The sequence below is a fragment of the Hippoglossus hippoglossus genome, chromosome 16 (genome assembly GCF_009819705.1).
Source record: "Hippoglossus hippoglossus isolate fHipHip1 chromosome 16, fHipHip1.pri, whole genome shotgun sequence".
In the NCBI taxonomy this organism is placed as follows: domain Eukaryota; kingdom Metazoa; phylum Chordata; class Actinopteri; order Pleuronectiformes; family Pleuronectidae; genus Hippoglossus; species Hippoglossus hippoglossus.
Genome location: NC_047166.1, coordinates 18,946,502 through 18,963,712, shown reverse-complemented (window position 1 = coordinate 18,963,712; position 17,211 = coordinate 18,946,502). Strand labels below are relative to the sequence as shown.

At 39.9% G+C, this 17,211-nt stretch overlaps 1 protein-coding gene across 1 annotated transcript; it reads right to left on the bottom strand.

Moving 5' to 3' along the window:
• Positions 1–1,998: 1,998 nt before the first annotated feature.
• Positions 1,999–13,897, bottom strand: LOC117777272 (sodium- and chloride-dependent transporter XTRP3A-like). The gene is made up of 11 exons (XM_034611940.1): positions 13,655–13,897; positions 9,127–9,267; positions 8,392–8,483; positions 8,070–8,297; positions 7,394–7,504; positions 6,732–6,973; positions 5,975–6,137; positions 4,835–5,036; positions 4,258–4,417; positions 3,918–4,083; positions 1,999–2,613 (listed from the first exon to the last, which is right to left on the bottom strand). Exons 1-11 carry the CDS (start codon positions 13,776–13,778, stop codon positions 2,446–2,448), a joined length of 1,797 nt encoding a protein of 598 aa, XP_034467831.1. The 5' UTR covers positions 13,779–13,897; the 3' UTR covers positions 1,999–2,445.
• Between the last annotated feature and the right edge of the window lie 3,314 nt (positions 13,898–17,211).

The following is a 17,211-nucleotide window of genomic DNA, read 5'->3' as shown; positions in this document are numbered from 1 at the left end:
TTTGAATCCATGTATTTGGTAGTAGGCCATATAATCTCTGGGGTGTTAATTCTTGTTTTTCTGTAAAGGATTTTAGTGTTTTTTCTACCTCTGGTAATACTGTAAGGTTTTTCTGGCTTATTTGCCAGGATGGGGATCAGATGATGAAGAAACAAGCTTAAAATACCGGTTCAGATTAGCCCCCAGTGAGCAGGAGGAGAGACCTGCAGGGGGAGCTGCCGCAGGTCAAACCAAGGACTTCACTTCATTCAATAAAATACAGTATCCAGTGCCCTCTGTTTGTGTAGTGGTGGTTTGGGAACAACAGGAGCCATTAATGACACACTCAAATGGAACACAAACACAGACCCCATTATCAAAAAGGCCAATCGAAGACTGTTTTTCTTAAGAGAATAACTTCCTCCTCCAGTTCTACACAGGAATCATTGAAAACACAGACTCACCTTTTCCACAATCTGGTTTGACGGCCTCTACGTCGATGTCTCAGGCTGTACAAACCACAGCTGCCAGGTTTTTAACCAGAGTAAACAGGATGAAACACATCGTCCCGATTTAAGGCTCTTTAAACTGGCTTCCAGTACGTTTTAGAATGGATTTTTTAATTACTTATAAAGCACTTCATGGTCTGACTCCTCATGGTGTCGTTGATCTGTTAGCTCCATACAACCCTGCTCGCACCTTGAGATCCTCTGGCAGTGGCATTTTAACAGTTCCAGACTCTCAGATAAAGTGGCGGTTAAAGGTTGATTTCTGTGTGAGCGCTTCCTGCAGCTTACTGTACAACTGTAGCTTAACATCATCTTCCTGCTCTCAACTGGATATGTAGGTGGATGTTCTGATGATGGTAGAAGCTTTTCAATTTGTTTAAAGGCTATTGGTTTAAACCCCCCCCCCTTATGAAACCACCTTTAGCATGTGACCAAAGTTCCATACTTCAATCCTGTGATAACAACTAAACCTTGATGCACACACAGACTACAGGTTGACTTATAAATTGGCCACCATCCAATAGTCGTCACTATGATAAAGACGGATAACGATATAAAATACTATTGATTACCGGTTATGTTTATGTTAACAATTGAATGATAGGGTTTTAACTCTGTTCAAACAGAAAAAAGCAAAAGTCACATTTATTGAGTATTCATAAGATAGTTTGAAGACGTATCTACAATATGTACACAGTTTACATGTTTGAGGGTGTACAAAGCAAATATTTCAGTATTTGGTTTATATTTGGCACAGAAGCTCCTCTACTGGTTAATACAAGTGCTCGGTTTTACTCTTATAGAGAGGATATGAAAGCAGATATCAGCCCTTTATAGATAGATTACAGATATAAAAACTACTTATCCAAAATATTTAACATAGTAAAACAGGTCATTTGTACAAAGAGAGTTCTTACAAAGAGAAAACATAAATGTGCTTACTATATAGACAACTCAATACAAGCAAGGTGCTCTTAATCTTTTAGTCCAGCATATATTCTAAAGACAAGTGAAAACATTCAGCCAGTGTGGTGTGAACTGAGCTTCTCCTTCTCTCATGCTTCAAAATCCATTTGAGAAACAAAATGGTGCCAGTGGCAGCAGAGCTGGACCCTCTGTAATCCTCTCGCTGGATTAAAATCCCATTGTGGGGTTTTATATTTCAACAAAAAACGTGTTTGGCTTGACCCCACTGATAAGAGACATTCATATTTGAGGTTAGCTGTTAAACATGATTTAAAACATCAAATATCTACTGTACTCAAACCCTAGATATCACAATGGAACACGATACTTATCTACATACAATCATCCATCATATTAAGACCATTTAGTAAACTAGTGTCATATGATACAGTGAATTACAGCTACATTTGCCATAAATGTTGAAGAATCAAACAAACTCTATCTACACTAATGAACATATTCCACTGTTACGCCGTGGACTAGCAGAGGCTGAGCGAGGAATTCTTCCTGCTCTGTGGAATGTGATGAGCTGGAATCGCTTCCAGTGTTGAAAACTGACTGGCACAGTCTGACTTTAATACTGGAGGAAGTTATACAATCAATGTCACTTGACAGAAGAATTTATGTAAATGTGACTCATACTGCACTTTGAGCGGCTGTTATGTGCTATATAAATACCGCTCATTTACCAGATACCCAGTTTTCTTTATCTTAAGGAGCAGATTTATTTGATGCCTTCTTCTGGGTTTATTGCCCATGCCTCCAGTTGTTCTGTTTCCATTTTCAAGGGGTATTTGTACTGTCCACACTTAAAAGAAGTCGTCTGACAGGAATAGAGGAGATCAAAAATGCTCTCAGCAATGCAAATTGTGGTGAAAGTCGAGAAATAAAGGAAAGAAAACACAAATGAGCACTGATTGTGTGCCACTGTCCCTTCATGTGTTAGCAGATCAATGGTGTTCTGCTGCTGTGTTCAGAGATGGTGTGGCCCCTAATCACACACTGTGCTTACAGTACGCTCCCTCTGATGGTGTCCATGTTTCCTCTTCCTGCAGTAGACGTAGACAGCTGTGAGGGGAACACAGCTCGTTGACGACAGCAGCAGCAGTCCGATGAAGACTTGACCAAAGACCGGATACTCTGTTACCTCGGACTTACCCTGATGAAACCACAGGTACAGTTAACAACTGCCTTCACATGTTAATCTGTCATCAGTCTAGCTGGCACTAAAATGCATCTGTGTTAAACCCTGTTATCACAAATGCAGGGCAATTTTCATGGCTTCTGATTATTGAATTATTTTGATTTCATGATATATCGGACTGACACAGATCAGTGATGGATGCTGAGAAACAACTTGAGATGATCCCTGGACGTAGCTCAGCTGTCTTTTTGTCTTTATAACCGACCTAGAGCTTTGTATCTCTTAATGCACTATATTGAAGCTTCCTAAAGTGCCACGAAAGCAATCAAGGCCATCACTGTCATCATTTACCGATGGTGAGTGCACACAACCTTGAATAACCTGGAGGGGATCTTGTGTTGTGTAACATCAAGTCTGACCTAATGCTCTTTGCACTTTTCAACCTTTTATGTCTCTGGAAATTCCCATAACAGAGCTTTTTGTCTGAGTATTAAGAAAGAGTTTCGTTTGAGCACAGCCTCTGTAAGTCCCTTTCAGCTGACTCCAAACAAGCAGGTCTCAGTTGGCAGTAAACCTTTACTGTTGGTTCTCATGTAGCCTACAATGATTTTTTATCATTTAACTGACTAGACATTGGTTGATTCGTAGTTGTCACATTCTAAAAAAGTTTAAAAAACAACAGTAGAATGACAGCAAACATTTGACTTTAAAGCCCTGGACAAACTGAAAATACAAATAATCATCTCATTGCCACTAAATAGATTTGGTCTGTTTCTGCTGAAGAAAGTCACATGGGCGGCTGTTCCTGGACATTTTTCTATCTTAGGCCAGACAGGGGGTGGAGACTTTTTAAGATAATCATGAACATTTTATCATATTCATCCGACTTCTGGTCTGTGTCATTAGTTTCATCTTTCTTTCCATTCACACATGTCCCTGTTAAGGATCTGATATGGAACAATTCATATTTCTGTGTGATACTAATAATGTCCAGGTTTTTTTGACCATCTCTTGTCATTTCTGTTTCTGAACTCCAGCTAATCTCAGTGTGCCCAACCAGATTAGATCTAATATTTGTTTGAATTCTTTTCCAGACTGTGCTTTTCAGACATTATACACTTTGGAGTGCGCTGCACAAGAGCGCAAATTTTTTTTCCAACAAACAGCAGTTCTCTGGTCTCATTATTTGCTTTGGACTTAATTAATATTCATTCTAACTTCACCTTGTCACTGTTTATTATTACAGGCTATTCTTTCCATTGAAGTAACCTGGATATTTGTACATGAACATAAAAAAAGGGGAAAAATCCTTAGCTTACCAGCTCTTTGTTCCACGCTTGGTAAGTAGGTGTCCCTCCCTGGATATAGTTGACGATGTAGAAGATGAAAATTGTAATAAGGAGAAGGGGACTGACGAATTTCCACATGATTCTCCAGTACAAGTTTGGGCGATGACCAAGCATATCCTCTACGTCTTTTTCAAACCTAAAATGAGAAGATGATGTATTCAAATCCAATATTATTTGGCAAAATTTAGAAGAGCATTGCTGATTACTTTATACACAAGCAGATAGCAAAAGCCACTATCTGAGCTAAAACTTAAGCTGAACTGAAGGCAACAAATATGGATATTATTGTACTACACACAAATACACAAACCTTTTACTTCCATAGATGTAACTAATGGTGATGACCTCAATGAGGACAACGAACAGCAGCGAGAAAGTGGCTCCGTAATCATTGAACATGGTAAACCAGTAACTCCCTGATGTGGTAGTGAAGCCCAGGCCGAGCAGGAAACAGAATGTACACACTAAACCTGCGAGCAAAACACAACAATTCAGTCACTGTTAACTATTGAATTATAATTAGTAAGCTTAAACATTCACATTGCAACACATGGATTACTTTAATGAAATAAGGACTTAAGTTTGTCCTCTAATTGGTCACAATAATACGTACATTTGTCTGTTCTACTTATGGGAAAGTCTCATACTCATAGAGATAAATTAAAATAGACACCTGCGCTCTATACCCTGAAGAAAGAAACCAGATTTCACTCTGACTTGGGTTTGACGGCAAAAACAGCATTTCCTAAAATGCCCGAGCCAGACTGGTTACTTCACGGGTAGTGCAGAGTCACAGCATGTTTTTTCTCTCTTGTTCTTGTGCCACATACAATATGGATACCAAAATATCACACTATATTTTCCGCCAACATCAACCTGGATCTTACCGTTAAACAACTCGGTGCTCATGCAGGACGTGGCCTTGAAATCTCGAAGCGGGGTGATGATGGCAGTGATGTTGCCCAGCATGCTGCCCATTCCCAACAGCAGGAGCATGGAGAAATACAGCACAGACCACAGCTGAGGCAAAGGCATGTTTTTAATAGCTTCGCTGTACACGATGAAGGCCAGACCTGGCCCCTCTACTGCCTGAAACAGACGAAAGAGACAATTGATGACTGGAATGGAAGATTTGACTATGGCCTCTTGAAAAAGCCTGAGAGAACAGACATGAATTTGCTGCATTCATGACTATTGCTTCTCCAAGGAACATTACTCAGAATGTATTAGTTCAAATTGTTCCATTGCTCTTTGCCAAGTGTGAATAGAAAACAAGGACAGATCAGTCCGCACCTCTTGATTTATGTTCCTCGGTCTGCTGATGGTTTAATGTCTATAACTTTATATGGACTTATACAAGATAACAGCTCAAAGACGTGTGATAAGCAAGTGCGTGCAGAGTGCAAATGGTTTCCGACAGTATGTGTCAGGCTACTGTTTACATTGATGATGTTTTGTAGACGTGTTCACACACTATGTAAAACCAGCAGCACTTTGTCTAAAGCTTGATTGGAAGGTGTCTAAATGGATCTGCTGACATCACAAAAATGGCCAAATATTGTTGTCTGCACCTGTTGAACTGAGCAGTAGCAGTCAGGTCAAACATTAGTCACAAATTAATTAGATTAATTTTTTTACATATCTAATATCCCATCATCTTTAAGACCTGCTTCCAATCACTTTAACCTTCCTCTGTTTCTTTTCTGTTATACAACATTGTATTTACTACTTTCCTGTTTTCCACATTCACTAACTAGATTGTCTGTTCATCCTCTTTCCCTTTTGTGTTAGAAAAAACTTTGCCTCTTTGTTGTGGGATTTGATATTTGTCTACACCCTATTTCACTCTGGTATTATTTGCTTGAATTGGACTGATTATTTGTGTAAAACTACATAGATGTTCAGTGAAGACTTTGTGTTTTTGGTGATTCTGCAGTTGATATTTCCAATTCTTTAAAAAGTTAAACAATAAAAATATAAGTGCTTTAGATATTTATATAAGAAGAGTGTAATTAAGAGGAACATACACTGTCTAGTTCACTCTCCAGGTCACACGTTTGCAGTTTGCTGGAGATCTCAGCAAACTCCTGCGGGTATGTTGCATTCAGCTTCTCAATCCACTCAAAGACAGTGTCCATGGAGATGGTGTCCTCTGCTAGATCGAAGGTATTCAGCAGCAGCCAGCGTGTCCTAGAAAAGCGAAGAAACAGACTCTTACATGAACAGTACACTGACTTCATAAAATGTCATAATTAATAATAATTAATTAAATAAGCTTAAATAGTCCTCAGTGTGATTTAGTATCATATCAGTGTTAGTTAGTGAGAAAACATAGGTGATCCAGACATAGTTATAGACAATGTGCTTTGAATTAAGCACAGTATGAATGTGTGTGAATGGGTGAAAGTGATCTGTGATGTGAAGCATCAACTAGTTCTCTCCTGCAGTGTCTGCAGTCTAACTAATGTCGGAGGAGGGGCGAGTCTGTGCGGCTCAGCTCACTAACACAGGTCTCGGTCCAAGGCGGCAACGTCCCAACTAACCTATCTGTCTTAACAAAGTGAGGTCAGAGCTAAATGTAATTCATGCATTGTGCTTGCCTTCTACCAATGCCACTCCTTGCATCCAGATTATAAACACACCCATACACACAACCATATATATAAAATATATACAAGGCCATAGAGGCCATTTAGGTTGTGTGTGTATATATATATATATATATATATATATATATATATATATATATATATACACACACACATATAAAAAACACACACACACCTCTCTAGACAGTTCTCATAGTTGAATGTGGCCTTGAACCCATAGATGGCAAAGGTGACAGTGCTGGCAAAAATGGACGTTCCACTGTTGATGAGGGAAACCATGATGGCCTGGCGCTCAAAGTTGTTGTTGTACTCGTTGTAGCTGGCGAAAGCTATGAGTGACCCAAAACCCAAACCCAGAGAGAAAAAGATCTGAGTGGCCGCATTGATCCATGTGGTAGGGTTGGCAAGCTGTTCCATCTAAAAGCAGATGCACATCATGTATGGACACAGGCACACACACAGATATTCAGAGTCACATTTTCAGGTATATTTCTAAGATATATATTCAAGCACATTCTAGGATATATACATTTGCCAATTCATAACACATTTATTTGATAGTTCTGCAGAGGGTTCGAATGGGAATCTAATGTGACACCTTCAAGCTGATTATTCATGAGCTGTGTGGGTCCATACTCTGTTGTATTTGAGATAGAAACTACACTCAGTGGTTTTACCTATACCACCACATTTAGAAATATAATTTAGTGGCCCTTCATATAATGGGGTGATAAACTCCTTAGCATCATGTCAACAGTATGCACAGACACCTCATGCAACCTAAGAATAAGCATTATCCTTGTTTTTGTTGCTGCCAAATCTACAACACAAACGTACCTTGGGTGTGAACATATATTTGACACCATTTACGGCACCGTGCAGAGTGAAGCCCCAGATCAGGTAGATAAAAAGGACCACATATGGAAATGTGGCTGTGAAGTACACCACCTGAGAATGGAGCCAAATGTTAAAGTTCAAATACGGGAGTGAATGGGTGTAGCACCGTGGTGGCATGTTTTGACTTATGTTGAAGTTTTGATAATTGTCATAATTTAAGGTTCCATCCCTCGACATTTGAGATCGAGGTCTTCATAGTTGCTTTGTGGTAAAATTCTTCAAACTGGTAACATGAACATACCTTATTCTCCATTGTCTTAATCAATCAAAAATAGCATTGCTATTATAAAATGTCATAAGAACTATTAGCAACAACACCAAACAAGTGCGTTTTCAATAATAATGTAGATGAAGTACAGGTCTGGTTGGATATGAGCACAGAAGAGTACAATTGTGCTATTTTACTATCTGAAGGAATATTGATAATTATTCATAATTTTGTTGCCAGTGTTTCTCATCATATTCCCAGTCCTTGATTTTTCAAGTGTTACTACTTAAATGTCATCAGTCATAACTGGCAAACTAAAGTCGACATTGTACAATGAGGTGTGTGTGTGTGTGTGTGTGTGTGTGTGTGTGTGTGTGTGTGTGTGTGAGCACCTCTGGGTTCTCTTACCTTTCCAGTTGACTTTACTCCTCGGATTATAAACAGGTAAGAAATCACCCAGGCAAGCAGAAGTAACAATGCCTGGCTTGTCTGAATGCCTCCATTCACTTCAATAGAAGAAGAAATATCCAGTGTTTCCCTGTAGAAGAAGTACTGGGTGGGTGTAGCCCTCTCACACTCCTCTATGTATCCTGTTCCGTTGGCATTGATGGGACAGTCTGCCCAGGGCAGGACTGACTGGGTTAGATATGAACACAGAAGAATTTTACAAACCAATGTCGACCCGACATGTTGTAAACATTGAAAAGTTGTTTGTTAATTAGCAGCTCACTTGGAATGAATTAAAGAGGTACCAGAAACTCCAGGCATTGATGATGTTGTAATAGAGACACAGATACGTGGATGTCACAACACTAGCAAGACCTAAAAAGAAAACAAATTATTATACTGTTGTTATATAAAATCGGTGCCATTTTACACATTCTATGTCCACCTCTTAACCCATAATGCTTCGAAGTCAGTTTGTTCTTGTGGGTTGAAGCGCTATGACAGAGGCTACATCCTTTTCAGTTAGAAAATGCATAATTTTGGCTAATTTCCATCTCCTGTCCACAAAACTCCAGAGTGTGTAAAACCTAGAAGTCTGAAAATGCTCCTGATGCGATTTTAGTTTGAAAGCTCTGGGGCTGTGGACTTTGGACAAATGGAGACGTCTGGAAAGGATGAAGCACTCCCTCACGTTTGCTTCCTTACCCTGGGGGTCAATCTAAGGGCAACTATCCATATCGAGCTAAATACACTAGCCTATCTTTTACCACAGGTGCGATCCATCCATTATGATGGAAATAGTCATGTGTAATACAGCTTTAACTAACTTTAACTAGAATTAGAATTTCTGGATTTACATGTGTTATATTGTTAAACGTGAAAATGAGTCCATTATTAAAGGAATGAGGGCTCAACAGGCTGCAGCAGTGGCAGCAGGTCGAGGTGAGGAGATCTCTGTTCATTTTTCACTTAGTTTCAGAATCTTTACACTCCAACTGCCACTTCAATCAGCACTTACCCACTCCTCCCAAATAAGGGTTGATGGCAGTCCACGCCCCGATGCTTCCAAGACGCATCTTCTGACCGATGGCAAGCTCTAAGCAGAATAAGGGCACGCCCTCCAGAATCAGCATGATAAGATATGGAATCAAGAACCCCCCTGGAGATGGACAGATATGCCGTTTCAGTCGAAATAAGGTAATTACACAGCCTATCTACACATTTTCATCATAATCACATGATTAAAATATAGTGAAGCAACATCATAAAGTGTTTCAGTTGAAATAAGATATTGCATTAATGGTAGTAAATGTATATTTAAACACTAAATTCATGACATCTGGGAATTGGAGGAGGAAAACGGAGGAGAAAGTAAAACGGTTTAGGCTGTGCATCAGTTAACTGTTCACCATGTTCACAGAGCTATATTTCATTCACAAAACTGCATCAGGATGAGTTTTTTTCTGTGAGTGTTTTCCCAACTAACTTTTTCCTCAACTACCATGATCGCTGATCATTGTTTACTTCCACTTTATTATGAAGAGCTTTTACTAAGTAACTATGTTGTTAGTTCTGTTTTACCAGTTGAAGCCAAACTAGCTAGTAGACGACCATGTTACATGTTACTGGTACACGTTACTTGTTATATTCTTTATGTTTCATGTAATATTTTAAGTTACTTGTTACTGGTTACATTTTAGAGGTCAAGCTAGTTCACACAACATGATTTTCAGTCCGATTGCAAGTCGTTGACGAATTTTGCAAGAAGCCGACGAAAGCCCTCGATCAGTTGCTGTGTGAACTCTTAGAAGACGCAATTAGTGAGGCTGACCAACCCTTCAGAGACACGTTACAGACATGTCCCAGATACGTTGCTGACATGCTGCAGACCCCCATCAGATGGATCAGCAATCATTCAGATCACTTGTCTAAAATTCACTACTTTCTCCAGGGGATTGCTGAAACTCCCTGACTCATGAAACCTCTAGTCAACCTGCAGACAAGACATGAGCGCCCATACAACCAGGGTCATAAGTGCACTGGTGCTCTGGTAGAATCCACAGTTGGTGTCGTGGTGCCTGAAGTCAAATTATAATTTTGTAAAAATTATTATTACGTGCTGCATATTGTATAATATTTCAGTGAACGAATTGTCTGATCCCAAACCAGCACATACAGGTGCATCTCAATAAATTAGAATATCATGGAAAAGTTCGTTTATTTCGATAATTAAATTCAAAAAGTGAAACTCATATTTTATATAGATTCATTACACACAGAGTGAAATATTTCAAGCGTTTACTTCTTTTAATTTTGATGATTATGGCTTACAGCTAATGAAAACCCAAAATTCAGTATCTCAGAAAATTTGAATATTGTGAAAAAGTTCAATATTGTAGATTCACGATGTCCCACTCGAATCAGAAAATTAACTCAAAACACCTGCAAAGGTTTCCTGAGCCTTTAAATGGCCTCTAAGGCTGGTTCAGTAGGATCCACAATCATGGGGAAGACTGCTGACTTGACAGTTGTCCAGAAGACAGTCACTGACACCCTCCACAAGGAGGGTAAGCCACAAAAGGTCATTGCTAAAGATGCTGGCTGTTCACGGAGTGCTGTATCCAAGCATATTCATAGAAAGTTGAGTGGAAGGAAAAAGTGTGGTAGAAAAAGGTGCACAAGCAACAGGGATAACCGCAGCCTTGAGAGGATTGTGAAGCAACGGCCATTCAAGAATTTGAGGGAGATTCACAAGGAGTGGACTGAGGCTGGAGTCAAGAGCCACCACGCACAGACGTATCCAGGACATGGGCTACAACTGTCGCATTCCTCGTGTCAAGCCACTCCTGAACCAGAGACAACGTCAGAAGCGTGTTACCTGGGCTAAGGAGAAAAAGGACTGGAGCTCAGTGGTCCAAAGTCCTCTTTTCAGATGAAAGTAAATTTTGCATTTCATTTGGAAATCAAGGTCCCAGAGTCTGGAGAGGCACAGAATCCAAGTTGCTTGAAGTTTCTACAGTCAGTGATGATTTGGGGAGCCATGTCATCTGCTGGTGGGGGTAAATGGTTTTGTATTTATATAGCACTTTTCTAGTCTTGATGACCACTCAAAGCTCTTTACAGTACAGTTTTTTACATTCATCCACTCATACATTCATACAGTGCATCTATTAGCAGCACTTTGTTGTTCTATGAGGGGCAATTTGGGGTTCAGCATCTTGCCCAAGGACAAGGACACTTCGGCATGCAGAAAATTTGCATGCAGAAAATTTGCATGCCGATGGGGAAGACTGGGGATCGAACTGCCGATCTTCAGGTTGGAGGACTGGGTCCACTGTGTTTTATCAAGTCCAAAGTCAACGCAGCCATCTACCAGGAAATGTTAGAGCACTTCATGCTTCCTTCCGCTGAAAAGGTTTATGGAGATGCTGATTTCATTTTCCAGCAGGACTTGGCACTGGCCCACACTGCCAAAAGTACCAATACCTGGTTTAATGACCATGGTATCACTGTGCTGGATTGGCCAGCAAACTCGCCTGACCTGAACACCATAGAGAATCTATGGGGTATTGTCAAGAGGAAGATGAAAGACACCAGACCCAACAATGCAGACGAGCTGAAGGCCACTATCAAAGCAACCATGGGCTTCCATAACACCTCAGCAGTGCCACAGGCTGATCGCCTCCATGCCACGCCGCATTGATGCAGTAATTCATGCCAAAGGAGCCCCGACCAAGTATTGAGTGCATATATATATATATGAACATACTTTTCAGTAGGCTGACATTTCTGTATTAAAAATCCTTTGTTTTATTGGTCTTATGTAATATTCTAATTTTCTGAGATACTGAATTTGGGGTTTTCATTAGCTGTAAGCCATAATCATCAAAATTAAAAGTAATAAACACTTGAAATATTTCACTCTGTGTGTAATGAATCTATATAATATATGAGTTTCACTTTTTGAATTGAATTATCGAAATAAATGAACTTTTCCATGATATTCTAATTCATTGAGATGCACCTGTATGTGAATATGTTGCACATATATATTTTATCCATATCATTGATGGAGACTTTACCTTGACCTCCTCCCAGTGCATTCATTCGATTTTAAAGCTATTTTCATAACAAACTATTGTTTCTTTACTTCAGTGAGAGTGCGACCAACATTTGACACTTCTTCATCAACAACACTGCTTTCGTCAGTCTCTTAATTCCACTTCTGATGCTGTTAAAAATTACAATCTCTCCTAGCTGGGTCTCTGAAAGCAGGAATTCAATCATCAACTCGTTTTTCTTTTTACTCTTTGATACCGTTTCCATGAATGAACACTTCTGCCATATGGGGCAGGAAGTATGACCTTATATGGTATTATTTGGGTGCTGATAATGCTAATTTGCTATCCTCGTGCACTTTTGTTCCACTATGTACAGGTGGCATTTTCTCAGATTATTTACACTCTTATCTGAAGTTTGAACCGTTTGCTGAATCTGACGTGGCATGTGTGTGCAAACTCACCATATGAACAAATGTAAGAAAGATTAAGGAAATATTAAAATATTCTTGCATAAGGCTCAATTTTTTCTTTATAGGAAACATAACAAGTCCAGCACTGAGTTTCACAAAGATTATTCAGATGTCTTTCAAAAGACATACAAACCAAAATCAGACTAAACAGAGAATTTCAAGAAGTCCTTTAAAGGAGCAAATCATGACGTTTACACCTTTTCACACCTGTTCTGTAAAAGTTAAACACTTATTAGTGTAAAAAACTCTCAATGATAATGAATGTTTTTGTGGTGAACAAACGTTTACCTGAAATTGTGTACCTGCTTGATTTTAATTACAGCATGTTATTGTATTATGTTCCTACATAACATCTACCTTTGAATAATATATATGTGCAGTGTGAGTTCTCTGCACCACAGTCTGTCTATCTATCTTATTGAATCCTTTCTATTGGTAAACTATTGTTTTCCGCCAAGTTCCTTTTAGTTTGTCTCTTAGCCTCTATCCATTTTTGTGTTGACCTTGACTAGACCGTATTTGTGTTATTTTAACTTTGTCTGTGAATATGGTTTTTACACTGTATACATCTTTGCTGATGCTTCCTTATTTTGAACTGCAGTTAGTTATTGCCAGTTTGAACTCTGAGTGTTTAACAATAGCTCATTCAGTGTGATAAGGATTCGTTTGGATATTAACCACCAGAGACAGCCCACCTGCATGACTCAGATTATTGGCATGACGTCAGTGAAGCAGTGGTTAAGATTTTTCAGAATAACTCTTATTTATTTAGGCTATTTATTTATCAAATGCTCTTTTCCCAGCCCTGTTTATATGTCTCTGAACATTGTTTACACTGACACGAAGAGTCAGACAAGACCTAAAAGAAGACTATCCAGGGCCAGATGTGTCACATCAGGATCGAGCATGTTGGAGGCGAACACGGCCCCTCTGGTTTGAATGGAAATCAATCAGATACACTTTGTTTATAACGCATGGAGCCAGAGTGGTGTCCACTGTGGAATCGGTCACTCACCTCCACCGTGCATTTGGCACAGGTATGGAAACCGCCACACGTTTCCCAGTCCCACTGCGTAAGACACACAGGCCAGCAGAAACTGCAGGGGGTTGTCCCAGCTGGGTCTTGCGTCTTTCTCCATGGTTAAGTCCTGTGGTCGTGTTCAGGTCTGAGCTGAGCAGGGTCAGTGTGGATGATTACAGGCAGCGGATCAATGCGCGGTCCGTGGAGGTGTGTGCCGTAGCCGCGCGCTCTGGCTGCTTTTATATACTCGCACCGCGGCTGCAGCGTGGCCCCCGACTGCCAGGAGGTGGGTCCTCAGTAATGCGATTAGTTTGGCGTTACTGAATAACTTCACATCAGGCCCGGCGCCAGGATGAGGGCGCTGTTAATTGCGTTTTAAAAATGAAATAAAAATCTTTGATCTTACATGCAATAGGCATCTAAAGAAACAACATCAACATAAAGACAGTGTTTCGAAATCTAAGAAAACAAACACTGTTATTGAAGCAGAGGAGGCATTTGGCCCACATGACTTTTTCCACACTTTGCCAGATCTGGGCCACAAGTAACATGTCGACCAATGGAGCCAAAGGAAATAAGTTCTGTGTTATTTGGGCCATATTCACCATTTACCACATGGGCCACGCTTAGGTTCACATCCAGATCACATCTTGCCTAGAGCACCTCCAAAAGAGGCTACATTTGTTTTGGGATATTTGGGCCACATTTGCTGTGTTATAAGTGGGCCACTTAAGGCTCATATCCATTTAGTCCTGGCCATGAGAAGTCAGAAGTGCAGCAGCATTGCCTGAAGTGGCCCACATCTATCCGAGTGCGGACCATTCCTGGAGTTCCGTCATTTTAAGAGGAAGGACATTTGGTCTTTTGTGTATAACAACAGTTTTAGGGCAAAGCAGCCATTGAGTGAAATACAATTATTTAGGTCTTACAAATAAATAACTTGAGTTTATGATTAGAAAAACTAAATCACAAATGTCCCCCAAAAACATCATGGACTTTTAATAACTTGACTCACAATTCTTGAAAAGAAACACTTCTTCCTCATTAAAATTTTCAACATCTATAAATATTTATTTTCAGAAGTTTTTTAACCTCTGAAATGAGAGGTGACTGGCTGTCTGAGTAGAGGGAGACCAGGGGATCTTATCATACTTTCACACACTCTTTAATGTATCCTGGGATCAATACATCAAATTGTTAAAAACATACATGGGGTGAATTCAGGTAATCTGGGGCCAAATTTTTTTGCTGTTCTGATTTCTGTGACTTACTACTATATCTTTCTGTAATGCTTAATATGTTTTCTAACCACAGCAGCAGAAAGAATGGAGATATCATACTCAGGGGAGACATGGCACAGCTATTAGTGTTCCTGTTGCTTGTGCACCTTTTGTGCACCTTTTTCTACCACACTTTTTCCTTCCACTCAACTTTCTATGAATATGCTTGGATACAGCACTCCGTGAACAGCCAGCGTCTTTAGCAATGACCTTTTGTGGCTTACCCTCCTTGTGGAGGGTGTCAGTGACTGTCTTCTGGACAACTGTCAAGTCAGCAGTCTTCCCCATGATTGTGTATCCTACTGAACCAGCCTTAGAGACCATTTAAAGGCTCAGGAAACCTTTGCAGGTGATTTGAGTTAATTAGCTGATTAGAGTGGGACATCGTGAGTCTACAATATTGAACTTTTTCACAATATTCTAATTTTCGGAGATACTGAATTTTGGGTTTTCATTAGCTGTAAGCCATAATCATCAAAATTAAAAGAAATAAACGCTTGAAATATTTCACTCTGTGTGTAATGAATCTATCTAATATATGATTTTCACTTTTTGAATTTAATTATGGAAATAAACAAACTTTTCCATGATATTCTAATTTATTGAGATGCACCTGTATATACATGGATCTTTTGTTCCCTGGCATCTCCAGAGAACAGGTAACTGATTAATGCAGGATGGCGAACGTCAGCTGATATGTATCTTACAATGTGAACAGACCCAGGACCTGTTTAATCAACATCGTAAGAATATCAGCATCAGATCCATCCATCTTATCCAGGTAGCTCAGACATCATTCAGTCCGGCTACGTCCTGCAGAGAGGAACCCAGGAGGTCCAAACCATCTGAGCTGGTCTGTTTCAATCAGAGGTGGTGCTACTCTCAGCTCCTTCCAGATGTCTGAGCTCCTTTGGGCTAGCCCAGCCACCAAGGTTGCCCTTTTGTCTGCTTGTTCCAAGATCATATTTTTTTGACTATTACCTAAATGCCATGACCAAAAGTAAGAATTGGAATGAAATATACATTAACTGGTTATTTGCTTCATTTTGAGGCACAGGTCTTTCTGTGCAGTCTGCTATGCCTAACAATCACTGTCGATACCTTCTTCACTTGAGTTAGTGACCCATCATCATTTGTATGTTCTTAATTGTTTCATGGCCCAGAAATCGCTACAGGATATTACAATATGCTTGTAGCCCTTTTGGTTTGTGATTTGCATGACCTTTTAAATGTTATTCCAAATTTACAGAACCTCCCACTGAATCCCAAAAGGACGTGAACAGTTTCTCAAACATTGTAAATTTGTACTTGAAAAGCTCAAAAGCAGTTCTTTTTGGATGTCTGGGTTACTCTTGATAATTTACAGGCCTCACTGTTTTCCTTGAAGCCCCCCCACTAACTGTCCCAAAGAAAACGGCCCCATTCAGGTCACCATGGCTCTCAGATGGTGATGCAGCTGCTTGTGTAATGACCCATATGTGGATTCTTACTGTGTCCTACTTAGCTGTTGTTGAGTCCCCCCCACACGAGAGACCGTGTTTATCAGGGCCTCTGGGGGCCAATGGGCTCAGCATTTACGACTCTGGGACAAGACAGGATACTTTTTTCCTGTTTCATGATGTGATGGAAAAAACTGAATGAACAAGAGCAGTATAAACTGTGCAACACTGTTCTTACTTTAATACAACTTTGGTTTCCTGAGGTTTAAGACACTGAGTCTTCTCCACTGAATAAGCACATTAGGAGCTAGTCCTAAAATAATTCATTTAGTCTGGGCTTCAGTAATCTCATCTGACAGACTCTCCATGCACAATGAAGACTCTACTCCAGCTGTTTGATTCAAGCAGGGACAGGGTGAGGTGCTGTGAGCAGAGATTTAACAAGAACCTACACAGTAACACCCCAACAGGGTTCCACATGATATAAGATGTTCTCAGTAATACTTGCAACACTTGCACATTATACATTCATTTGAATATGTGTTGATATCCCAGGTTTAAAGCATTTTCCAAGATTTTTTGGGATGCAGTGTTTGTTTAATGACAACTCCAGAGGCTACAAGGCAATCGCCAAAGATCCAGAAATCCCTCTTTCAGACGTGTGTTAAAACGATCCTTAAAACTAATTTGTTTTGTGGTCTTGTACACTGTATGATAAGCGGTAAATACAATCTACAAAGGACAGTAGGTGTGGATTGGGTGGGAGGTTTAGGGCAAGAGGGGGTAAAAAATGGAACAAAATAGAGACTGTCCTCCCAAGAATAATACAAAT

What these genes read in the sequence shown, in the direction of transcription:
- LOC117777272 (XM_034611940.1), bottom strand. Translation starts at nt 13,778, where the DNA reads ATGGAGAAAGACGCAAGACCCAGCTGGGACAACCCCCTGCAGTTTCTG. An exon ending in GAGTAAAGTCAACTGGAAAG is followed by an intron (nt 7,505 to 8,069) that starts GTAAGAGAACCC and finishes CTCCATTCTCAG; the next exon opens with GTGGTGTACTTCACAGCCAC. An exon ending in TACATCTATGGAAGTAAAAG is followed by an intron (nt 4,084 to 4,257) that starts GTTTGTGTATTT and finishes TTCTCATTTTAG; the next exon opens with GTTTGAAAAAGACGTAGAGG.